We start from the raw sequence: 26160 nt of genomic DNA, 5'->3' as shown, positions 1-26160 counted from the left end.
CAGGGTTTTTTATATTTCACTTGTCTAAGCCATAATATAATTGCCCCAAGGCAAAATGCCCGGCAAAAACTATACATTTTTATTGGGACTCAAGACAGAAATAGCCTAGAAAAAGAATACATTCATGTTCCACATTAGCATTTGATATTTCACATTTCTGATAAATGTGTCACTTATGTAACCTTTGTATGACATGATTATATGAAATACATGACATGTCTTTGAGTTTACAGCTAGGTAGTTTATTAAGCATTTATACAGAGTAGAAAATACACAGAATAGCAATGTGCAGTCTGCCTTATATAAACCTTTTCCTCCAACAAGTGCAAAAAGCAAAATAAACATTATCAATCTCCCCCTCTATAAAATCCATCGTAACTGGCAATATCAAACTTCATTTCATTATATATATCTTTCCACGCATCACTCTTAAACACCAACAACCCTGCCTTTACACTGTTTATAAACGGTAGCCCACTGTGCTAATCTACATACTTTAGTAAACTGGAGGATTCCCATTTCTTCAGTGTAAAACAGCAAGAGTCTATTCCAGCTGCACTTGATTACAAAATATCAGCATCTGAATGGCCTCATGATCCTTATCCTAAGATGTAATTAAAGTATGTGGATGGAAGCAGCCTTTAAATTACATTACATTAACTGATTTATGCTTTACTAACATTGCCCACTGTACAGGAATTTTTAACTGAATTCCCAACACAACTTGTCGTGACAGATGTTGGATGGTTCATTCAAACAAGAAGTTTACAAAATGAGCAAAGTGTTCAAAATAATCACAGCTATAACAGCCTATCCATAAAAGGACATAACATCAACCAAGAATTGTAGCAAGCAAACAACTTCAGCTTCCTTTTAACAGTGTTGGCAGACTGGAAATTCTTACTGAACTCAAAATGCATGTCAAGGGTCATTACACTAAAATGAGCCCTAACCTTCATGAAACCTTTACAATGAATATAAAGATAACAAACATGACACGTGTTAATAGTGTGTATCACTACAATTAACAGCATATTGGATGGGAATACTTTAGAGTTTTGTTTCGTCCTTCAGAACAGAGAGCTCTCTTTATACAAATGAACAGCTATCTGTGACCTCTATATATGTCCTAATAAGTATTTTGCTGGACTTTTAAAGTAATTAAACTGACAAGCCGATACATAGAATGCGATAAACCAAACCAAGACTATATGGATCAACTATACAACATTTTTTTGAAGCATTCAATTTGACATCTAGATAAGGCCTTTAGGTAACTTTCAGTGTTCTTCAAGACTTAGAGGAAATCCAGAGGTGAGGTTTCCCAAAGCAATCTCACCAAATCAAGTCAAGAGCGACACACTCTCCACAAACCACAAAGTCAATGAATATCAGCAAACAAAAACAACAACAACCAAATCATTGAATCCCAAATCGAAAAATATGCAATATGTCATATGTCATAAAAAGGAAGTGCCCAAAAAAGATAACCCATGTAAGAAGTATAAAAGAAAACAAAACTCCTTCACTCTTTTGGTTATACACATAAGCTTTGGCTTTCGATACAGAACTCACAGAGGTATTTCTCCAGCTCTGTGGCAGATGGAATATCTATCTACTTCATAACGCTACATCGACGCATCGCACACGCTCCGTGTGTGTGGGTCAAAACCGATATCCCATGCTGACTGGCAGTCACACACAGCTCCACGTGGTCAATTTCTCTCAGTTTCACAGGCACCCTCCAGACTCATGTGCTGTAGCGATCCTGAGAAGAGACACACAAGAAGGAATCACAACATGTTTGAATTCATTTGGATTGATTTGAGTTTTTTTCAGAAGCTTGTGAATTTGACATCGTTGTTCAACAGACATTGATTGTATTTCTTTCAATCGTTAAAAAGATTTAGATAGACTTACATAGATTTAATGATTTGAAATGAAAGGGCCTAAGTGGATGAACGCAATTTGTGTGCAAATGTTTGCTAGAAGGAATGTGCTTTATATTTCACCTGAATGGTGGTCACCACTCCGCTGGCCATGACAGACAGGCGGCCAGCTACAGAACGGACTCCCTGCTTTAGCTGCGCCATGTCTGGGGCGCTAGGCAAGACATTGGTCAGACTATATCCTGGGGGCACACACACACACACAGTGTGAAAGGCATTCCTTACTCAAAAGAGGATCATATTCCTCAGGTTATTCTCCAAGGGGCTCACCTGTTGCGTTGGGTTTCTTCTGCTCGTCAAACAAGTCTGCAGAGCTAATGGAAGAGTTGCCCGAAAATCTCTCCAGACGAGTTCTTGCCTCATACTGACCACGGAACACAACAGCAGCGGCCACACACACACACACACACACACACACACACACACACACACACAAACACAAAGCAGCATTAAAGGTACAACCACTAACAAATCAAAGGGATTTTACACACATTCAGTTTAATCATTTTAGCAAACACCTTTGTCTAATCTGAATAAGAACACTGTATAGTCATATTTTATGTGGAAATGGGCAATAGAATTTAACCAATAATCTCAGCATTACCAGGTTACCAACACTTATTTACAGGCAGTGATACTGACAGTTTATTAGGGTCAGCGTGGAGTGGATGTACTTGCCTCTGAATCGTCTTGTTTTCCAAAGTACATATCAGAGGAGATGGCCTTCGCCTCCCCAAACTTCCTCTGCGCCTCGTCCGAGGAGGGGCTGGGGCCTGCGTCATGTTTCCTTCGGGAAGTGGACCTGAGGTGGGGCACAGCACAAGGTCAGCACTGGGAAGATAGCCATAGCCCTCGCTAACAGTCGGTCTAGCTACTGGGCTAGATAGCCATAGCCCTCGCTAACAGTCTCTCTAGCTACTGGGCTAGATAGCCATAGCCCCCGCTAACAGTCTCTCTAGCCAATGAGAAGATAGCCATAGCCCTCGCTAACAGTCTCTCTAGCCAATGAGAAGATAGCCATAGCCCTCGCTAACAGTCTCTCTAGCCAATGAGAAGATAGCCATAGCCCTCGCTAACAGTCTCTCTAGCCACTGGGCTAAAGATTCTTTAAAGCCTTCCGGCCAAAATGATAGAATCAAGTGAGAGTGCGGAGAGCATTATTGCACAAATGAAAGAGTACAGGAATAATCCTAGTTGTATTTATTTCAGTAAACCACTCCGTTTGTCAAAGCGGAGACTCACAGGTCAGTAGAAACTAAATGCATCACCGACTCGAACACGGAATTTGCAAAAATATAATGGATGACTTTAACCAGTTTCTGATCAGGTTGTTTGCTCTGTGATGCTATGGGTGACCTGACCTTTGATCAGTCTTTGAGCTGATGTAGAAGTCTGGATCCGGCTTCTGGGAGTCGTTCTTCCTGGAGGCCTCTCCAGAACCTTTGTTCCACTGGGAGAAGAAGCCGTCTGAGGAATCTGCCTTGTCATCGAGGTATTTGGATGACATCCTGTAAACAAGACCACAACATCACATGTATGTGTGTCACATGTAAATCATCTTTTGAAGCTGTTAAACCATACAGGAATGAGAATATGTTCAAAGAACACCGCATGAATCAAACAGAACAGACATCATGCCTGGCAGAAACATCTGGACTCACTGCAAAATGTACTTTACTGCATGCATGTCGGTGCGAGGATGTCTGAGCACATGCATAAGTGTCATGACTCTTTGTTTTTTTGACTGAGAGTTTGTGAGTGAGTGAGTGAGTGAGTGAGCGCTAGTGTGTGTGTGTGAGATGGCTCACTTGGAGGAGAAGGCGTCGTTGTCCTCCCGCTCGTCATCCTCAAACTTGCTGAGGCGAGGGCGTCGGAGGTCTGCTGGGCTCTCCTGCTTGATGGTCTGCATGTCGGACAGCACAGAGTGGGACACCCCACTACATAGACACACAAAAAACACTTAGAGAACACTGGCTGGATGCAAAATCATATGGTGACTAGAGTACAAGCGAAGTCCATAGATTAAATTAAATAAATAACAATACACATTTCATTTCATTTGAACCACTTAGTTTTACTAACTGTACACAGCCATGACCCTAAAGACACATGTGCTTTTCACACACACACACACACACACACACACACACACACACACACACACAGAGACTTACCTTCTGGCACTACTGCGGCCCATGCCCAGTCTCTCTGATTGTTCTTTCTTATTTCCCTCCAAACCCTTCAGCTTCTCATCACCTCTCTTTCTCTGCATCTCCAGGTCCTGGTAGGCCAGCCTCAATGAGGACACTCTGGCAGAGCGAGAGATGGAGTGGGGGGGATAGAAATGAAGTAGAGGTCATTTAATTATCCTACTGCTAGTGTTAAGACAGGCTAAATTCAAATATATCCAGAACTCAATACATTAAATAACCAACACTGCTTAATAGTGTGACAGTACAGACATATTCACGTTTGTCATCAGAGGCGCTTTTAGGAGACACGAAGAAATAAACCCTAGCCTTGTTGTAGAAACCTAAAATATACCTAAACCTAAAACGACCAGCTAAATGTGAAATAAAACCATATATAGAAAGAGGTAGCCCAAACCAGACAGAACGGTCTCCTGAGAGAGGGTGAGCACAGACAGTGCCAAAACAACTCCACAGATTTCACAGGCTCAAGGAGACAGACGTTTACATTGTCCATTTACGTTGACATTTTAGCCAAAGTGCCTTGCAGTCCAGTATACAGTATGTACATTTTCACCAGTTCTTGTGTTTCTTGGGCATTGAACCCATGGACTTGGTGTTGTGAGCTCTACCAGTTGAGCCAGAGGAACAGAGACCCAGGCACAGAGTGACCCAGAACACTCACGTGGTTTCCTCTTGCTCGGCAGTAGGTTTGGTGCTGGTGTTGGTGTTGGTGTTGGTGTCCTCTCGGAGTTTGTCCACGGCTTGGGCTCTCTTCTCTAGCGCTGAGAAACTCTGGCTGCTCACTTTCTGGGCACCCATTCCCCCCTTCTTAGAGCCAAGCTGAGTAGGTGACACACACACACACACACACACACACACACACACACACACACACACACACACACACACACACACACACACACACACACACACACACACACACACACACACACACACACACACACACACACACACACGGTGTTAGAGAAAAACAACACACGCGCGCACACACACACACACACACACACACACACACATCATGCTTTTAGATGTATAGAGCAGATAGAACTGATAACTGTAGAATAAATGTTACTGCTTGCTGAGCTTACCGTTTTCTTTGCAGTGGCTGGTTTCTTCTTCATAAAAGAGCTTGTTTCTGCAAAATGCAAATATATTCAGAACTCAGTACTAAGACAGTATGATAACATCACTTCCATGTGGGAGAAGACGTGTGCATTTTGTTACCTGAGGCAGTTTTAGGAGAGTCACTAAGCAAGTCAACACTGGGTCCTTCTTCTGGAAATACAGAGGGTGAAAGAAAGAAATAGAGAGAGAGTGAGTGAGTGAGAGAGTGAGTATCAGCAGTGCTATTCATGAGCACATGAACATAAACACAAACATAAACATAAACATGAACATAACGTCTTGACTCAAAGATTCAGCTTGCTCAAGATCAATTCAATTTTATCAATAAAATTGTCTCAAGGCGCTTTACAGAGCCCAGAGCCTGGACCCCCTTAAAGCAAGCACACCGGCAACAAGTAATGAATCACACCTTCTAAAATGTTAAAATACCAACTAAAATACTTAACATGCTGCACCAGCCACGGGCTTAAGCTCCAACAGCCTCAAACTCTGAATGACCTCTTAGGAATCCAGTTATTCCGGCCATCTATTCTGATTGTCACTGTACTTGAAACTACTATGATATGTGATCCATGGCTAACAAGCTAATAAGCTTAAACCAATTAACCTGTAATAATACATCCTGCTGTATTGTCTTTTATGGCATGTCCATATTTGAGATTTGGTGTACCATAGCGATAATACTTCTGATAGCGGATTAGTACATTACCGTTGTTATTCTTTTCCTTGGACGATGAAGACTCCTCAGCTGACGGACCAAAGTTCATCTCCACGGAGACGGGTTCATTAGGGGCCACCTGGCAAACATGCAGACACATGTTGCAATGCATGCTGGACAAACAGGCCACAGCCAAAACGATGCATATGCCAAAAATGTTGCCTTTAAAAAACACACATACTCTCTCTCTCTCTCTCACACACCACACACACACACACACACACACACACACACACACACACACACACACACACACACACACACACACACACACACACACACAGACATACACGCACTCTATTTGAAGGTACCTGTGTGTGTTGGCTGAAAAAGTCCACCTGCTTGTCTTCGGGCGATGGAGAGGGTGGTGCCTGACTGTCCAGCCAAAGCTGCACGAAACAGACCAAGACAAATCTGACATTTACACCAGCGCATATGAACCTGAACAACCATAGATTCACTGTGTAAGAATGCCAGCACGCAGCCACATGTGTGGACGTGTGTGTGTGTGTGTGTGTGTCTGTACCTCAGTGAACAACCATAGATACACTGTGTAAGAATGCCACAGCCACATGTGTGGACATGTGTGTCTGCACCTCTGTGAACAACCATAGCTACACTGTGTAAGAATGCCACAGCCACATGTGTGGACGTGTGTGTGTATGTGTGAGTGTGTGTGTGTGTGTGTGTGTGTGTGTGTGTGTGTGTGTGTGTGTGTGTGTGTGTGTGTGTGTACCTCTGTGCCGTGCTTTCGGGTGGCCTGAGTTGCCAGAGTCTTGATCTTCTCCCTGTAGAGCAGGGCAGCTCTGCTGTTGTATTTAGTATTGGCAGCGCTTACTATACAGCCATGTTGACTGAAAAAAGCCATCTGAGGTGAGAGAGATGGAGAGATGGAGAGAGATGGAGAGAGAGAGTGAGAGAGAGGAGGGAAGGAGGGAACACGGCCACATGGTGATATATGTTTATGTTTATGATGTTATGTTCCATAAAATGTCATGACTGTGGCTATTTGTGGAATAATTGGACCTCATTCCTGAACGCAGTTAAGAAAAAGTTAGGTGAGAAAGATGGAGAGAGAGAGCAAGAGAGTGAGAGAGAGAGAGGAAGGAAGGAAGGAACACGGACACATAGTGACAGAGATAAACAGCGACACATAGTACCATAGGTATAGAGAGACAGGAATAGAGAGAGATCGTCACTATGGTAAAAAACTTAACTCTGTAGATGTGTATTTGCAAGATCATTCACGTACCAGAACATGGCTTGACAAACATCTTCTGACAACATAACAATCTAAGCAGCATATCATGTTCCATAAAATGTCATGACTGTGGCTATTTGTGGAATTATTGGACCTCATTCCTGAACGCAGTTAAGAAAAAGTTAAGACAAGAAATGTGGTGATTGCGTTCACATCCATTCTACAGAATCCTCGGATTTAAATAATTATAACAATAATAAATACGAGAATATTTTATATCATTAACAATTACGTTTCACATTTATAGCCATGATTCTACGAGGCATCTTGATGTCCTAAAATAAATAAAAGCACTACACAAACACTGCAAATGGCAGTGAATAAATAAATAAGCACTGAATTCAATCGCGTGGATATAGCCATAGAGGCATAGAATTGACACATCTACATTCTGTAAATAAACATGTGAAAATCCATAACTAAAATCATATCATATGGGTCTACATAATATAGATAGGGTCCATCAAGATCGGCGAAGAAACATTCCACTGCTCATCTTACAGGTATGATGTTGCATGTGACAAATAAAAGTTTGAACTACCGGCGTTCGCTTTCCGCTTTGACATGATTTTGATCACTCAAGTTGCTTTCGCATTGCCTGTGGATTCTGTGCACACGGCCCTGTGGTTGCATGCCCTTATAAGGAGCTGGCGGAGTGTCTATGTATGCAAATTCAGGTGTACGAGAATGCACGTTCCATTTAAGAATCAGTGGCATTCCTCAATCGGGGGGGAGCGCAGCTGAGAACACTTTGGCGGTTTAAGAACACATTTCCATACGTTCACAAATCCAGCGGGGATCTTTCTTAGGGTTAGTCTTACGAAGTTTAAGAAGACACAAATGTTCCAGAATGAGGTCCATTCATTCTAAAGACAGAGCTGAGAAGTATGTACATCTAAAAGACATAACTTAGTGACTGGACTTCTGCTGAATCCTTCTATTCAGGACCTGACCCCCCTGTCCTGCCAAACACAACCGCAGACGAGCGGACGGAGACACTCACCGCATTGGCATTGCCCCCCACCTGCATGCAGCGTAGCTGGAACCACGACCAGTTGGAGTCCAACTCTGTAGACCTGCCAGAAGAACACACTATATGAGGCAGTGTGTGTGTGTGTGTGTGTGTGTGTGTGTGTGTGTGTGTGTGTGTGTGTGTGTGTGTGTGTGTGTGTGGAACAGCACATTCAACAGTGCAGAAGAGCCACCAGAAACAGCAGGAAAAGGTTGTCCAACTAGAATAAATGCATCTCGTATTCAGCAGTAAGCTTGGATAACAGTGTTGGCATCTATGATTAATCTACAGAAATTGTCAACAATAACTGCTAGGAACTAGGATCTCAAACGGACTATTCCCATGACGAGCCTCTCAAACATAATGCATTCCAGGTCATACATCAGAAAAAAATAACATAACAGTTACAATATATGTCCGTTATCTCAGTGACGTGAGTGACCTGCTGAGTGTACGGAGAGTGTTTCGCCAAAGGCAGCACAGCATGAACAATCTGAAAAGCATGCTTTGATACAGAATTACTACGTTTCCTAAACTTCTTTGCCCCCTACCTGATGAAGGTCAGGTGTACGCCCAATGAGCGGTGGGTCCCAGAGCAGTCAATGCACAGGAACACTCCATAGGTGATGCTCGCCCAGCTGGGGTTCTTGGTTGAACAGTCAAAGCACGCCTAAAGTAATATTAATCATACGTGTTAAAAGGTATTTATTGGTTGAACATTCAAAGCATGCCTAAAGTAATATTAGTTATACATGTTAAAATGTATTTATTGGTTGAACAGTCAAAGCACGCCTAAAGTAATATTAGTTATACGTGTTAAAATGTATTTCGCATTTGTGATGATAATTGGATATCTTAATAAAGGGGCAGACCATTAGCCTTAATCAACATACATCAACTCAGTTGAGATATACTGGGTACCACAGTGATTATAAGAGACAGCTGAGCACGTCTGTTATAATGTACACTACCATTCAAATGTTTGGGGGTCACTTAGAAATGTCCTTGTTTTTGAAAGAAAAGCATTTTTTTTTGCCTATTAAAATAGGCTTGCAGAGGCCCATTAGCAGCAACCATTGGTGCTAATGCAAGTTTATCAGATTAAAAGGCTCATTGGTCACTGAAAACCCTTTAGCAATGATGTTAGCACAGCTGAAAACTGTTGTGCTTATTAAAGAAGAAATAAAACTACTCAGTCTATTCTTGTTCTGAGAAATGAAGGTTATTCCATGCGGGAAATTCCCAGAGAAACAGAAGATCTTGTGCAGCGCTGTGTACTACTCCCTTATTGACAGAGTAGCGCAGGCAGGCTCTAACCAGAATAGACAGAGGAGTGGGAGGCCCCGGTGCACAGCTGAGCAAGAGGACAAATACATTAGAGTGTCTGGCTTTGAGTAACAGACGCCTCACAGACGCTCCTCAGCTGGCAGCTTCATTAAATAGTACCCACAAAACACCAGTCTCAATGTCAACACTGAAGAGGCGACTCCGGAATGATGGAAAAGCCATATCTCAGACTGGAAAGAAAAGATTAAGATGGGCAAAAGAACACAGACACTGGACAGAGGAAGAAGGGGGGGAAAGGTGTTATGGACATACAAATCTAAGGCCACGTTTACACAAACCCTTTGTTCGAGGTACCCTAAGTTTGAGGTGTTCAGATCACAAAGAAGAACATTTGTGAGATGCAGACCAAATGTAAATATGCTGGAGGACTGCTTGATTCTGATTCTGATTGACACCATCTGTCTGTCTTTGGTGGTGGTAAAGCAGGAGATTTGTACAGGGTAAAGGGGATCTTGAAGAAGGAAGGCTATCACTCCATTTTGCAACGCCATGCCATGCCCTGTGGACGGCCAATTTCCTCCTAGGACAATGACCCAAAGCACAGCTCCAAACTATGGAAGAACTACAGAACAAGCAGTCAGCTGATATTCTGTAAACAATGGAGTGGCCGGCAGCCACCGGATCTCAACCCTATTGAGCTGCTGTGGGAGCAGCTTTCCTGTAGAAGTGCCCATCAAGCCAATCCAACTTGTGGGAGGTGCTTCAGGAAGGGGGGGTGGGGGGATCTCTTCAGAGGACCTCAACAAATTGCCAACTAGAATGCTAAAGGTCTACAAGGCTGTATTAGCTGCTAATGGAGGATTGTTCGATGAAAGCAAAGTTTAAAAGACACAATTATTATTTAAATTAAAATTCATAATGTCTAACCTTGCCAGTGACTGTTCTTCCTATCCATTTGGCTATTTTCACTTCAAACTTTTCATGTGTTTTTTCATTGAAAACAAGGAAATGTCCCCAATGACCCCAAACTTTAGGACAGTAGTGAACCTCCTCTCCCATTTTCAAGCGCAGGAGTCACATCTATGGACTTTGCCGGAGACGTCACGTCACTTGACATGACTTGACTCATGTCTTGGAGACCACAATGACGCACCTATCCCTACCATCCAGGGACATCTTGATCATCTTCATGAAAAAACTACCGGCAGGCTGCTGAATGATACCTACAAAATATGTAAATATCTCGGGGCGTAGACCAACACAATACTTGTGAAATGTGGGTTACGTGTTTGGACGAAAAGGACGAACTGAATGCGGTGGTATAAAACTTGTATGACAGGCTATGTGAAAACAATGAGCTAGCTTAGGTAGCCTGCGTGTTTCTGGAAAGCACTTGATCTGTCATCCCCATGAAGGCAATGACTGACAACGTTGCACAGCTGTATGTATGTTATAAGCTGTCGACCCTGTATTATGCATTCTCCAGGGTCGCAATTTATCAGTAACATGTATGCCTATATTTTATCTCAGCTATCTGCCAATCCTAGGAAGTTTGTGGAGCATATTCGCCGAAAAAAACAAGTTTCACAAGGTATCGCTAATAGCAGAATTTCTATCGTCAGCCCTACAGCATACAGCAACATAAAATAAGGCTTTCCCCCCTCCATTTGATAAGATAATGGCAACAGATCACCTGGCATCTATCTAATACGGTGACTTTCCATATGGTTGCATCAACACAACCCATGCCATCCTGCAATCGCTTCGCATGACCGTGCGACGTGTCAATTTCATTTGATAGGCTAATTTACTTCCTACTGAGAGAAATACACGGTCAAACTCTACTAACTTGTCATCTCACCTTATTTGTTGGTGTTGATCGCAAACGCTTAAATATCGCCAATATGTCCTGCTTGCTGGGATCAGACATCTTTACACCTGTTGAGAGTTCACCTGACAGACAACTGGAAGCCGTCAAAATTTAGCAGTTTAGTTTCCTTAGCTCGAGTTTGACACGTAGATGTGAATTTATTTTGGGATTACGCTGATTGGCCAGGGTTTAAAATTGGGCGTGTTCATTTATTCTGGGAATTGTAGTCTCATATTTGACACAAGGTAATTTAGGGGGTGTAATACTAACTGGAGCATATTATTTTATGACATTTGATAGGGAGTATGCTACGCATCGCCTCAAATGTGCTAATTCTGGCCAATAAAAGATAAAACATGTTATATCAATAAATAGTCTATGACAATGATCTAACTGCCGTGGGACTGAAAAAGAGACTATCTGGTTGATGCAATGTTTCACACTTAATTGAAAAAGTAAAAAACCTGACATAAATAGACTACTTCCAGTATAATTGGTGTGCATTTTTTTGTTTGCTCACTAGGAATCAAATCCATTTTCAATGTTGTGGGCACCATACTCTACCACCTCAGCTGCAGCATCTATCTGGGTCGTAATTCAAAAATGATACCAGTCTAAGACACCCATCCTCATGTGGTCATGCTAAACCTCTTAGATCAGCAAACTCCATCCAGGTCATACACGAAGACGAAACAGATAGGTCAATACTGACTTTCTTGATTCATTTTATTTATTTGCCACATTGTGGGACATTTTTACAAAGTGAAGTGCACACACTTTGGAGAGGGCCATCAACCCTCCGATGCACAGCAAATTTCTATTCTCACTTCCCCCTATATAGCAATCAATTGTTTGTTTATATTCAACCTAACAACGCCTTGGACTTCGAGGCTACTAGTTTGGCGGTGCATTTCCATTACTGGACTAGTAGCCTGCTGCAGTCAAGGCAAAATGTGGTGAATTTATTAATACATACATGTGAAGGTGTCGATATCATATAAGATTTAATACGAAAATATTTTTGTACTTGTAGTACATTGCAGTCCAATCCTGTCCATTAAATATGAAAGAACAACAAAAATCATTGGGGCCAAAGTTGTTCGTTGTTATGTTTTGATCCACGTTCCTCCAGTGAGAATACAGTGGCGAGTTCAAAAAAAGCTTAAAACAACTCCATGCAAAGCTGTGAACCGCTGCGAGTCAAAAAGCCCACAACTCTCATAAAAGCAAAAAAAAAAAAAAAAATCATAGGTGACAGATGTCACAGCACTGTCATAAACTGAAGTGTGTGGTAAATTAGTTTTATTTATTCATTCATGTATTTTAATTAAAGCACTCTTTTTGGAGGCCAATCACACTTTGTTGGGCAGTCCATTGAGGATCGGTGACAAAATATAATGAGTTTCTCACAGACTACTAATGACGTATAGATTTTTGTAATTTTGCTTCACCTTGATAATTCATCTGGCAAAACCAAAATGAGCAACAAAACAAGCAAAATCATATATACAAATGTTACAAAACAACAACAACAAATTCATTTGACTGCAGCAATAAAATATTCAATTACTATACAAACAGATTTAAGGAAAAAAAAGAAAAAATAAATCACAGCATTCATCCATCAGAGACCGCTCTAAAAAGGCAGCTCATAAATTAACAGTCTCCCATTTCAACCTAAAAGTCTTGTTTCTATTTTTCAATTCACTTTTTTTGTTCAAAAAGGTCTGTTGCTATGTACATGCTGGGAGAACACTATAGAACATGACATTGTGGAAGAACGTGTAGCCCAAGGCTAATTATCTTCGCCACTTGTGTGGAATATTGCTAACGCTAACTCTATATTAGGCACTAGTGCCAGCATCCTCCCAAAGATTTGCAGGCAAAGTCCAGTGCAGGTTTGGATTGAAGTTGATGATTCAAGTGAATACAAAAAAATTGAAGATTGTTTTATACCCATGCCTGTCTCTTCAACCAAACTCAACAAACATTCAGACAGTTTAGAAATAACAGCACTAGCTCAAAAAAAACCTCAAAGTGAAACTATGAGTTATGTGTACGTGTGTGTATATATATATAGGCCCTCTGAAAGCAGTTCTATCAAGTTGATCCAGCCATCCTGAGCCAGGCCTGACATCCATCCCTGCTGGCCTGTCATCAGACAAAGAATACAATCAATAGGTGAGGGAGTACAATCGATCAGACCTCTGTCCCCGGGCTCACATGAGCTGCAGAGATGGAAACCTTTACTCTTTTAAAGCATTACTGTGACCTGGTTTGGGCAATTTCCTGTTTTTTACTTTCTGAAAACTAGGGTCTGCTCACTTAAAAATGTAATGAAATCTAAAAGTAAAACATAGAAATGTTTTTTTTCTCTGTGTGTGTGTGTGTGTGTGTGTGTGTGTGTGTGTGTGTGTGTGTTCCAACTCCTTTCCTAAGATGATATGAGCTTTTGCCAGTGCTGTTTAACATAAAACAGCACAAACTATCCTCCCAGAAAGTGAAGTGAAGAAAGCTGTAAAGAATATGTAACTTTAACTTTAAGTTAAAAGGTCCTTGGTGCCATCCCTCCAGCTAGAAGAGCTAAAAGGCCTTAAAGTGTATGGCAAGTTGGATCTGTGACACAAAATCTAAATGTATGTTAGCCAAAAGTCTAACTTTCAAAAGGAAGTATGAACAATAAAAATATACAATCTGAAAAACAATAGCATAAGATCTGAAATGTCCGAGGCTTGAATTTGTCAAAGGCATGCATGGCTTCTTCTATTGGCTCAATTTTTCTCCAGCATCATCAACTGTTCTCTATGATACAGCGAGTGAGACAGTTAACTTGTGTTGGGGTGATGATGACGCAAATACAACATCGCTCTAAAGAGACTACAGGTGGATTTAGTGATGATTTTCAGCTGTTTGTTTTCAATGGCTTTAGTTGAAGCTTTGGATGATGGTCTTTCAATTTTTTTTGTTGACATGTGGTGACTTGAGTTTATGTGAGCTTTTTTTTTTAATATGTTTTGTTATTTTTTGATAAGTTATGATATCTGGTGATGGCACTGTATGATGACACACAGCAACCACACCAGAGATGAGTATAATTTGGTGTCTCCCTGCTTACCAATGCAGCATGTTCAGTCCCACATCCCACCACATGAGGCCACTAGTGAGCAGTCCTCTGATTTGTATTTGACTCATACTCCTTCTATTCTACACAATATTCTCTCTATCCTTCCTATTCCCTCTTTCCGCATTCTCTCCTTCATCCTTTGCTTTCTGCCTTGTTACTTGTCGTCCTCCACGTAGTTGGCGGGGTACAGACCCGTGGTGCCATCTTTCAGCCGGCCTCGGCACCACCCCTGGTCATCCTCCTCTCCGATCTTAATGAACTCCTCTCCTGACAGACAGACAGACAGACACAGACAGACACAGACAGACAGACACAGACAGACACAGACAGACAGAGGGAGATTGAGCATCAACAGTGCTGTTCCCGAACCCGAGGGGGGTAGAGGGCAGATCCAATGACAGGCAGGCTCAGGAACAGCTTCTTCCCTGCGGCTGTCACCCTGTTGAACTCTGCACCACGGTGATAGTTCCCCCTGGCTACCCCCTCACACTCCTTCCTGTATTCCCCTCTCTACCCTGGCTTGACTGCCACACACCTACCTCCAGCCACTGAACATTTGCACTAAATTGTTCATTGTATATATCTATTTATGTTAAATTGTTGTCATCCATATTCATCGTACTTATATCTTATCATGTCTCCTACCTCATTTAAAACTTATAACCTCTACTGCCACCTTCACCTGTACTTCATCTGCACTTTACACATATCTATATCACATCTGCACTAATCACCTTTATTGCTGCTCATGTTCTTACTGCTCATACCACTTATATCTTATGTCATACTGTATATACCATATTTATCTATATTTATATAACCATTTGCACATACTCTGCACTCTTCTACTTTGCACTTCTGGTTAGATGCTAACTGCATTTCGTTGCCTCAGTACCTGTACTCTGTGCAATGACAATAAAGTTGAATCTATCTATCCATCTATTATTCAATATGTGCTTTTTCTATTGATCAATACATCAATACATTCTGCAAATCATCTAAAAATGCACGAAAGGAAAACTAGACCACCTCGCAGCTGCCAGACTGCATCTCTGCACAGTTTTCATCTGGAAACACTCATCTAAGAAATGCTTGGCCCAGCCTCATTGATGGCCAATGGCCAAGCTAGGTCATTACAAGACAGTGCAGTCTTTTGTTTAGCATCAAGGTGATCCAACCATCACTGCCCTGGATTTATCCCAAGGCCACAATGAGAAGAAATTCAATTGAATTGTATTAATTTACACAGCGGCAGTAATAATTGAAATTGTCAAGGCGCTTTACACAGAGCCCAAAGCCTGCTAAGAGAGAAAACTACTATAGGGGTTGGATGGGTAGGCTAGATGTAAACTACTATAGTGGTTGGATGGGTAGGCTAGATGAAAACTACTATAGTGGTTGGATGGGTAGGCTAGATGTAAACTACTATAGTGGTTGGATGGGTAGGCTAGATGTAAACTACTATAGTGGTTGGATGGGTAGGCTAGATGTAAACTACTTGAGGGGTTGGATGGGTAGGCTAGGTGTAAACTACTTAAAGAGACGTGGAGAAGTTATTGCCGGCTTCAATGTAATATTAATACTTCCTTTTGGACATTCCTTGCCTTTGAGCGTTAACAACATTTGTGCCCTGCACCTGACTACCTACTCGGAGTGCTTTCGGATATACACACCCAGACACCCAGACACACGCCCTTCTCTCCCCTGTCCAGCAGTACCTCTTACTTTTTAAATGTATTTTATTACAAGTTGTTTTAACTATATTCTTATTATGTACTGTGGCACTCTGAGGTTCAGGTGAATGTAGGGTGCGCTATAAATGAAATGAATTATTATTATTATTATTATTATTATTATTATTATTATTACCTGCTTTGAAACTCAGCTCGTCCTGCTCCTGGCCCTCGTAGTCATAGAGCGCCTTCACCGGCACCGAGACGGCCGGGGGTGAGGGCTCGTCCTCGAACGGGTTGCTGTTACCATTGGAGTCCGCACTGAAGGGATTCCCCACCTCTTCATCCGACCAGTCCTGGGTCTTATCCACGCTGCTGGCACTGTCATTGGATCAACACACAGGTCACACTAAAAAAAACAGCCAATCAAATTCCACCAATTTTTATAGTTGGTCTGACACATCAAATCAGGTGTCAGTGATTGGACATCCAGCATGCCAGGCAAGAGTAGCGGGAACCAGGAAATAAAAAGTGTTAGACAAGGAGCATGAAAGAGAAAACAAAAAACACCTTCGGAATAAAACACACACAAACACACACACACATATACAGCTCAACACCACAGAGAGACTGCTCTAAATCCCTCTTGCACAGTGAATTCCTCCCCCTTTGCTCCAATGGAACGCCAGCTTTAATGACACAGTTTGGGAGGGCAAGGGTGACTGTTCACAAGAGGATTTAGGAGTCGTGTTAATACCACAAAAAGCAGAACAGGACTACAGACACACAGTCATGATGTAAATAGTGATGCGCGCACACACACACACACACACACACACACACACACACACACACACACACACACACACACACACACACACACACACACACACACACACACACACACACACACACACACACACACACACACACACACACACACACACACACACACACACACACACACACACAGAGATGCTGGAGGCAGTCTGCACCATAGCCCACGAGCACCTGATCACCACCAGCTGATGGCAGCAGCTCCACACCAGTCCCCATGGAGGACACACACACACACACACACACACACACACACGCACGCACGCTCACACCCAAACACAGTAAAGGCCTTGTTGCAGTCGGACCCACCGGGCTAAGACACCCACCCCCAATACAGATGAGCTTCTTCACACTCAGGGTCTGTGTGTCTAACACACAGTTTGTACACTGGGCCGGACCTATCCAACTACTCCTTCCCCCTCTAACTCACCCACCCACTCTTGCCTTTGGTAAATATTTGAGATCATGACCCGAGCCAAATCACCTGAGACGGAAGTAAGGCCAGGACTCACCATAGACTTTGTATTTAGGAGAGTTCCATCTACTGATGACATATTAGATGTGAGATGACATATGGCTAATGAACACTGTAGTGTGTCTATATGGACGTATGTGTGTGTGCTTGTGTGTGTGTGTGTGTGGGTACACATGGCTACGGAGACGTCTTAGGCACAGCGGGTCCGACTGAACAGAAGCAAGGCTGAGCACAGACAGGCAACTCTGCAGGACAACACAGTTAGATGGTGGTTGGGGGATGTTGGGGGGGGGGGGTGGGGGCTTGTTTGCTGAACATCCATGCAGAGAAACATATAGCCACCTGATGGAAAGGGGAGTAAAATACATAACAGGGGCCGTAAACAAAGACCGACCAACTGCGGGAAAAAGAGGAGCAAAAGAAAAGAAAAAAAAACACACACACAGAGGAGAATGGAGGGAGAAAGAAAATGAACTACAAGGGACACAAGTGGCAAAGAGGTGCAGTGACTGCACGGCAGGGAGAAGTGCAGTGACTGCACGGCAGTTGTCTGTTCACCAACGTTTTGGTGGGAACCTGGTCTTTTTTGACCGTGACTGTTGGGCTGCTGTTGGGCTGTTCCTGGGGCGATTCTTCCTCGTCCTCGTCCTCCTCAAATGGATTGGAGCCCGCAGGCTCCGTGCTAGGAGGCACAGAGAGGCTAACAACATGGAGAGAGACACGATGGTGACACACCCACACCTACACAGACCAATAACACACTTAACACTTCAGACTCACGAGTAAGACACGGAGCGCACCAGTACAGTGAGGAACCGCTGGACACATAGTGTCCACGGGGAGGGAGAGGAAAGACCTGCGCCCATAGTGGTTGCGTTCCAGTTCAAGAGCAGTTTTATGAAAAAAATCCCATAGACCGGATTAAAAAGAGGATTTAGGAATCGTGTTATTACCGCAAAAAGCTGAACAGGACTTCAGACACACAGACACACAGACACACAGACACACAGACACACAGACACACACACACACACACACACACACACACACAGAGACGAAGATGCTGGAGGCAGTCTGCACCATAGCCCATGAGCACCTGATCACCACCAGCTGAGGGCAGCATCTCCACACCAGTCCCCATGGAGGACACACACACACACACGCTCACACACACACGCACTCACACACACACACACAAACAAACACAGTAAAGGCCTTGTTGCAGTCAGACCCACCGGCTAAGACACCCACCCCCAATACAGATGAGCTTCTTCACACTCAGGGTCTGTGTGTCTAACACACAGTTTGTACACTGGGCCGGACCTATCCAACTACTCCTTCCCCCTCTTTCTAACCCACCCACTCTTGCCTTTGGTAAATATTTGAGATACGACCAGAGCCAAATCACCTGGGGGGGTTGGGGGTGTGTACTGAAGAAACATATAGCCACCTGACGGAAAGAGGAGGAAAATAGATAACAGGGGCCGTAAACACCGAGACAGACCAACTGCAGGAAAAAGAGGAGCAAAAGAAAGAAAAAAAACACAAACAGAGGAGAATGGAGGGAGAAAGAAAAAGAGCTACAGAAGGAACGGCACAAGCGGCAAAGAGGTGCAGTCACTGCACGGCAGGGAGAAGTGCAGTGACTGCACGGCAGGGAGAAGTGCAGTGACTGCACGGCAGTTGTCTGTTCACCAACGTTTGGGTGTGAACTTGGTCTTTTTTGACCGTGACTGTTGGGCTGCTGTTGGGCTGTTCCCGGGCCGTTTCTTCCTCTTCCTCGTCATCCTCAAATGGATTGGAGCCCGCAGGCTCCGTGCTAGCAGGCACAGAGAGGCTAACAACATGGAGAGAGACACGATGGTGACACACCCACACCTACAGACCCATAACACTTAACACTTACAACACAAACAATACATGTGGCCATTTGGATCAGCTCAGTGAGGTGTTCAAACTGGTGACGTCATCTATACAACATATTCAATGTAGTTCCTCATCACCTCATTACAAAAAATGTGAAACAATTCAGATGGACTCTGAAAATAAACTACGCTCACCAGAATCAATAAAGTTTCTCAACGCATACGTCATGGAAGCCATTCGGTTACTTTTCTTAATATATTTTTCTTATTTTTTTCCTCTTAAATTTCTCCCAGCATTAGGAACGCAACCACCAGGAGGCAACTCCATTACTTTCCCTCCCTCTTGTGACACGAGAACGAACATGGACCAATCAGACAGCAATTGTCTGTGACAGAACAACACCTTGACCAATGACAAAACAGAAGGGCCGCTGTGTTGGAAAGCCAAATAAGCCAGTGAAGGTTAGAGTGTCATCTTCAACCAATGAGATGACAGTGGACCTGTATTTACATTATCAAGGGATGCTCCCATATCTAACCAATTCACAGTCAAAACGTTTACACAACAAACAATATAACAAGTCAACCTGCAAAAAACAACGAGTACAGAAAAAAATACAACAACATAATAAAAGATAAAAAAAAAAAGAAAAAAAGATGGATTTAGTATAAGAGCATGGAGGTGTTCTTTCAGTACTGTGAAACTGACTGTTTAATCAAAGCTAGGATCAGTGTCAGTATATTTCTGTTGTTCCATCACTCCTACCCATCTCATCTCACCTCCCAACTAACCCCCCCACCCACCCAACCACCCAAACCAACCCCTCCCCCCCTAAAAACATCCATCCATCACCACGATCCTCCCTGTCCCTTATTCGTGAGGGAGTGTACAGAGAACAGACAGGGGTCAGGGGTCAGGGGTCAAAAGGGCTGGGAGATGGCCGACATTCCTCCAGTTTACTGCTGGGATTGCATGTGCTCATCCGTACGTACGAGACAGCTGTGGCTGGAACTATCTGCCTTCCAGAACACTGAAACGGACCTTAACCCGACATTAAACCCGGATTTAAGACTAAGACTAGGATTTATCCTTAACCCTGATCCCATAACATCATGTACGTAACTGTGAAAGCTTCACGAGAACCCTTGATAAACACAGGTGTTGTACTCTACTGCAAATAGCTGTACACGAACAAAAAAGGTTCTTCAGTTCCTTGAAGGGTCTACTGTCTTTTAACCTTCTCACAGGCAGATGGTTCTCGGAGGGAATCATAACAGCTCTATGCACACCCTTACACTAGGGATTCTAGGAACATTGGTGGCCAGTAGGATCAAATAGTTCTAGATGGTTCCATTGCTTGCCCCCCTTTTTCCAAAGAGGAAAACCAAGGGGGACATTTTTTCCCACACTTTTCACTGTCAAGTCCTCCAACCAAGCAGCCAAATGTCAAATAAGCTTCTGTGTTGACTTGGAGCAGACCTTAAATGACTAAATGTTCTTTCTCTCTGTTTAGATTTGGAGGGGTGCGATTCAGCAGACTGGGCCTTGGGGACATGGCTCCAGATTGTGTACTGAATACTGTCTGAAGGCAGGGTGAAGAGCATTGGGAGGGGTCGGACTCAACCCTCTGATGATTACAGTGGTTAGCCAGTTAGCCAGTTAGCCGGCCAGCATTCCCTCCCTGACTCTGATGCCCCTGCTGCAGGTCATTTGCTATTTGAGGAGACATTAGTGGCCACAGGATGATGCCACAGGGGTGCAGCGGTGTCTAATGGTACCCGCTCAGGTGTGTTCAGGTGTGGGGTTTACCTGCTGCTGCTCTTGGCCGGCTGATCTCCCGTCTGGCTGATACCTGTGAGCATCACGCCCTCGCCCGGCTTCTTCCTGTCTCTGCGACTCAGTGTGCGGTTCATGTCAATGGACCACTCCTACAACACACACACACACACACACACACACACAGGAACTTTAGTCTCTCTCAAACAGACATGCACAATCACTAATCTGTTACACACACACACACACACAAGTGAGCGGGACACACCAGCAGCCCACACACACACACACACACACACACACACACACACACACACACACACACACACACACACACACACACACACACACACACACACACACACACACACACACACACACACACACACACACACACACACACACACACACACACACACACACACAGAGTGTTTCCCTTGGACTAGTGCAGGTAGTGTCTGTTAAGATGACTCAAATTAGAACAGGTGATGCAGGGTCTCATAATCAGTTCACAGAACTGTGCGGTCTGACTGACTGAGCCAATGAGGATGTACTGCAGCCAATCCGACCTCATGCACTACACACACTTTCACCCACTGTCACCTGTTTTAAGCTTGGTTATAAAAACACCCACAAAGAGCAGTGTGCCAGAGGTAAGTTTCAGACAGCTGCAAAGACGTGTTAAGACCGCTCACCCACACCCACACACACACACAATCAGAGCGATTCCACCCAGTGATCCCAACATGAGCAGACCAGCATGAGCGCCCAGCAGCCCAGACCCACCACACAGCCCCCCCCCCCCGCCCCCCTCACCTTGAAGCAACATTTGGCCTGACCAGCGGCCGTGCTGTCTGACTGAATAGGGTCAGGCATGCAGACCCACTTTATTTACATTATTATCAGGATCTAGATCGTAATCCGCTCCCTGTTAGTTAGTAGTTTTTTTTTTTTTTTTTTAAGTTCTCTGTTGGTGGGTGTTAATGACCGATGCTAAGCTTCATACAAAAGAAAAAAAAACTTGTGGACGCCGAACACAACCAGCGGCCCCAGAGGTCAAAGGGTTAATTAAAGGGACAATGACTCAGGCAGGGTTACTGTGACAACTCAAGGTCAGGAGGTCACACCTCAGGCATCATGTGACATGCCGCAGGGCAGAGAGTGCTGATCAGAGAACAGTGGTGAGGTGTGGGGGTTTGTGAGCCTGCTGGGTCTAACCTTCAGAAAAGGCCCCAAGGTCAGAACCGAACCCCTTTCAGCAGCAAGACCTTTCCAGGCCTGAAGGGGGAAGAGCCCAGAGTTCAAAGGGATGTGGAGGAGGAGGAGGAGGAGGAGGAGGAAAAACACATACACACACACACACACACACAAAAGAAGAGAGAGAGTGTTTGGGAATTCAATCAATGCAAATAATCAAAAGCCATTCAGAAATGAATGACAGTTAGATTGAGTTGCTTGATTGAGTGTCCCTTGAAAATGAACTCACACACACACACTAAACCCACCCAATGATGTATGTTCTTTGTATTGGTCTTATAATAGTTCTAATATCAGGAAGCATCTGTGACTTCTCTATGACAACGGCATATCTAATTTGGCTAAATTCCCTTGTGGCATTGCTCTCTAACAACACACACACACACACACACCCACACCCACACACACGCGCACACCCACACAGCAGACAGAGCGAGAGAGCTGTGTGAACCCAGCACCCACTGTGAGAGAGCAGAACTCACTCTAATTGACCTTCTCTTACTAAGGCGACCAGTACCAGTACTAAGGCGAGTGCGGGGTGTCTCCATTTTCTGTCGAAATCGGGTTCAAGGGAGGGGGGTCATGGGGTCCAGAGGGAACCCCGGGGGTGGGGGTGGGGGGGGTAGGGAGGGGTTGTTAAAAACAGAACAGGAACATGTAAATGTAGAACTGTGGTTCCACTGGTGCACACCACCAGCACGTACAGCTGGGGGGTTGGGTATGCAACAGCTGATGTGCAAAGGGTGTGGTGGCATCATTACAATCAATTACAATGAATTCAAACGATAGTGATAATGATTACAGTCTGGTCATAATTAAACAATAAGTTCGGAAAACAAGGTTACCAAAATCTTGTTTGATTTCTTACCAAGATCTCTTTCAACCTCATCAACCAGTGATACAATGGATTGGTATAGATTCGATTAAAGTTGAAAAAAATAAAAAAAAATAAAACACACACATTCAAACTTGTTTGCTCGTGTGGACTCTGTCCGTCTGCAACCTTCAAAGATTTATACAGACAAGCTCTTTAATGATCAGTTTAACTGAACGCAATGAGTCTTACTATTATTGCTACACTTGAACTTGGGTGTCGACCTGCGATACAAGACATACTGACTTCTCTGATGGGAGCTTTGGACTTAATCTCATCATGAAATGGAGAACATCACAAATGTCACTGAAAAAAACCCTGACCGCCTTAAGGCATCTATGATTATAGGGTTGCGTTAAGTGATATACGGACAGTACTTCAGCAGAGGATCGGCATGTCAGCAAGTCAAACCAGGTGTGTAAAACATGCTGAACTTCCTCACTCACTGCACTAGAAGAGATAGTATCATTAGACTAAGGTTACTGGGAGGGCATCAGCCTGCTTGTGTGTGTGTGTGTGTGTGTGTGTGTGTGTGTGTGTGTGTGAGTGTGTGTGTGTGTGTGTGTGTGTGTGAGAAAGAGTGAGTGTGTATGTATGTTTACTTTTGTGGTCAGCTGCATCTGTGTATAATTATATATGTCTGTGAGCATGGATATTTACGCAACATTGCCTTTAGATGTATTTACATGATGAGCGTTTGTGTGTGTGTGTGTGTGTGTGTGTGAGAGAGTGCATGTGCATGCGTGAGTGTGCATCAGAGCGTCCATGCGTGTACATGCTTGATTGTGAGCACTTGTGGGTTTGTGTGTGTGACAGGTGTTGGAATGGTTGCATGCCCGGACCTGAAAGACAGGTTCTCCCCTGGTCTCCATTTCATGATAACTAGGGATTGATTAGGCCAATAGAGACGGATCAAAACAAGAAACGCCAAGCAACAATGTTCAAGGGGTTGAGCTATATTAATACTACAAATAATACAAAACACAATTTCAAACGAAACTCATAACCTCTTAGAAAGGTCAACCTGAACATCTGCGCCAAGGCTCGGTCTTATATATTTTCGACATTCAATCTGTTTAATCTAACAGATTCGTAATTGCTTTGCCACTGTATCAGAAAAACCCCTGAGGGTAATATGCGTCAGGCTGTTTTCCGCCAAACACTCTGGACCCATTCCTCCCTGCCCAAATCCACAATGCCCTTACTAGGAGAATGATCACAAACATGTGATTAGAACGTTTCTAACTTAGAGTTCCATTTAATGATGAAATTAAATGTAATGAATTCAAGTGGCCGTGTTAAATGTCAGTCAATGTTAATTCTAGATTTACCCGGAATAATTCTGGAATGACTCTGGAATAATTCTGGAATGACTCTGGTCCTTGAAGGGGGCGAGTGTTTTTATTGTTCAAGTTATTCCAGAATTATTCCAGAGTCTGCAGTGGGTGGCGTACCTCAAACTGGGGCCAGTTCATGTGCATGCCGGGCCCGTGATTGGCACTGAACCACTTCAGGTCCTCCACTGCGTCAGCCGCCTGGATTGTGTCCTCCAGTGTGTGGTAAACTGTCTGGAACCTAGAGAGTACATGAAAGAGCTTAACAGTATGTCAGTGTGTGTGTGTGTGTGTGTGTGTGTGTGTGTGTGTGTGTGTGTGTGTCTACGCATGTTTCGATTTATGTGCTTGTGTGTTTGCCTATTTAGATATTATTGTGTTATTATGTACACTTCAGTATATGGCCAATGTGTTGACCACCAATGCCATGTCCAGGAAATGTACTCATTTGCGCATGTCTACATGATAGCCTGTGTGTTTGTGCGTCTCTCTCTTATGTGTGTGTGTGTGTGTGTGTGTGTGTGTGTGTGTGTGTGTGTCTCTCTCTCTCTTGTGTGTGTGTGTGTGTGTGTGTGTGTGTGTGCGTGCGTGCGTGCGTCTCTCTCGTGTGTGTGTGTGTGTGTGTGCGTGCGTCTCTCTCGTGTGTGTGTGTGTGTATCTCTCTGTTGTGTGTGTGTGTGTGTGTGTGCGTGCGTCTCTCTTGTGTGTGTGTGTGTGTGTGTGTGTGTGTGCGTGCGTGCGTGCGTATCTCTCTGTTGTGTGTGTGTGTGTGTGTGCGTCTCTCTCTCGTGTGTGTGTGTGTGCGTGCGTCTCTCTCGTGTGTGTGTGTGTGTGTGTGTGTGTGTGTGTGCGTGCGTCTCTCTCGTGTGTGTGTGTGTGTGTGTGTGTGTGTGTGTGTTGGCTGCTGGTGTGTCCCCTCTCACTTGTGGTTGCTGGAGAGGTCTATGTGCTTCTTGACATCCAGCAGCAGCTCCTTGAAGAAGGAGATGCGTTTCTCCTCGAACTCCTGCCACTGCTCAAACATCTGGTCCATGTTCTCCATGTACGGGGGGGTCACCTTGTCCAGCTCCTCCAGAGACTTCTCATAGCGCTCCTTAGTCTGGGGGGCGCACACACACACACACACACACACACACACACATGTATAAAACATGAACACGCACACAGAAATACACACACACACACACATATTTGTTTTTAGTACATTTGCATACATAGATACAGAGATAAACAGAGACTGCAATCTGCAGTGGTGCAATCTGACTGATCTGAAAGCACTGACGCACGCACGCACACACGCACCCCCACCCCCACAGAGACACACACCTTCTCTACGTCCTGCTGACACTTCTCCACCTTCTCCTGCAGCTTCTTCTGGGTGTCAGGGTTGGAGTTGCTTTCCAGCTTGCTGTTGTTTTCCCGGCTAGTGGCCAGCTTCTCCTCTTTACAGGCTGCATGGTACGCCTTCTTCATCGTGTCCACCTTCACAAGACAAGACATCATCATCAT

At 43.9% G+C, this 26160-nt stretch overlaps 2 protein-coding genes across 8 annotated transcripts in view; both read right to left on the bottom strand.

Annotated features, from left to right (window-relative positions):
* Positions 1-220: 220 nt before the first annotated feature.
* On the bottom strand, positions 221-11601 carry arfgap3 (ADP-ribosylation factor GTPase activating protein 3). 2 transcript variants are annotated; one of them, XM_012828059.3, is made up of 16 exons: positions 11427-11601; positions 8830-8948; positions 8270-8342; positions 6742-6873; positions 6317-6394; positions 5997-6084; positions 5387-5434; positions 5251-5297; positions 4824-4981; positions 4124-4258; positions 3758-3886; positions 3311-3457; positions 2628-2751; positions 2220-2313; positions 2013-2131; positions 221-1768 (listed from the first exon to the last, which is right to left on the bottom strand). In XM_012828059.3, exons 1-16 carry the CDS (start codon positions 11493-11495, stop codon positions 1751-1753), a joined length of 1578 nt encoding a protein of 525 aa, XP_012683513.1. In that variant the 5' UTR covers positions 11496-11601; the 3' UTR covers positions 221-1750. The 2 variants fall into 2 exon arrangements, with proteins under 2 accessions (XP_012683513.1, XP_012683511.1); XM_012828057.3 differs by having other exon boundaries at positions 5387-5437; positions 11427-11600.
* Positions 11602-12143: 542 nt separating this feature from the next.
* Positions 12144-26160, bottom strand: part of pacsin2 (protein kinase C and casein kinase substrate in neurons 2) — a 31729-nt gene continuing 17712 nt past the window's right edge. Inside the window, exons 5-12 of one of the 6 annotated variants that reach the window (XM_031582404.2) lie at positions 25978-26133; positions 25575-25750; positions 24772-24892; positions 22926-22994; positions 21220-21338; positions 19244-19381; positions 16429-16613; positions 12144-14826 (exon numbers count right to left, since the gene is read on the bottom strand). In XM_031582404.2, the coding sequence (XP_031438264.1) occupies positions 14714-14826; positions 16429-16613; positions 19244-19381; positions 21220-21338; positions 22926-22994; positions 24772-24892; positions 25575-25750; positions 25978-26133 (1077 nt within the window). In that variant the 3' untranslated portion in view covers positions 12144-14713. Of the gene's footprint in view, positions 14827-16428; positions 16614-18106; positions 18245-19243; positions 19382-21219; positions 21339-22404; positions 22465-22925; positions 22995-24771; positions 24893-25574; positions 25751-25977; positions 26134-26160 lie in introns of all 6 variants that reach the window. The other 5 variants (XM_031582403.2, XM_031582405.2, XM_031582406.2 and 2 more) reach the window with 5 other exon arrangements.

The sequence above is a fragment of the Clupea harengus genome, chromosome 16 (genome assembly GCF_900700415.2).
Source record: "Clupea harengus chromosome 16, Ch_v2.0.2, whole genome shotgun sequence".
NCBI lineage: Eukaryota > Metazoa > Chordata > Actinopteri > Clupeiformes > Clupeidae > Clupea > Clupea harengus.
The sequence above is the reverse complement of the archived record's forward strand: the minus strand, read 5'-3'. Positions and strand labels throughout refer to the sequence as shown.

What these genes read in the sequence shown, in the direction of transcription:
- arfgap3 (XM_012828057.3), bottom strand. Translation starts at nt 11,495, where the DNA reads ATGTCTGATCCCAGCAAGCAGGACATATTGGCGATATTTAAGCGTTTG. An exon ending in GATCAACACCAACAAATAAG is followed by an intron (nt 8,949 to 11,426) that starts GTGAGATGACAA and finishes ATATTACTTTAG; the next exon opens with GCGTGCTTTGACTGTTCAAC. An exon ending in TTTTCAGCCAACACACACAG is followed by an intron (nt 6,085 to 6,316) that starts GTACCTTCAAAT and finishes CATGTTTGCCAG; the next exon opens with GTGGCCCCTAATGAACCCGT.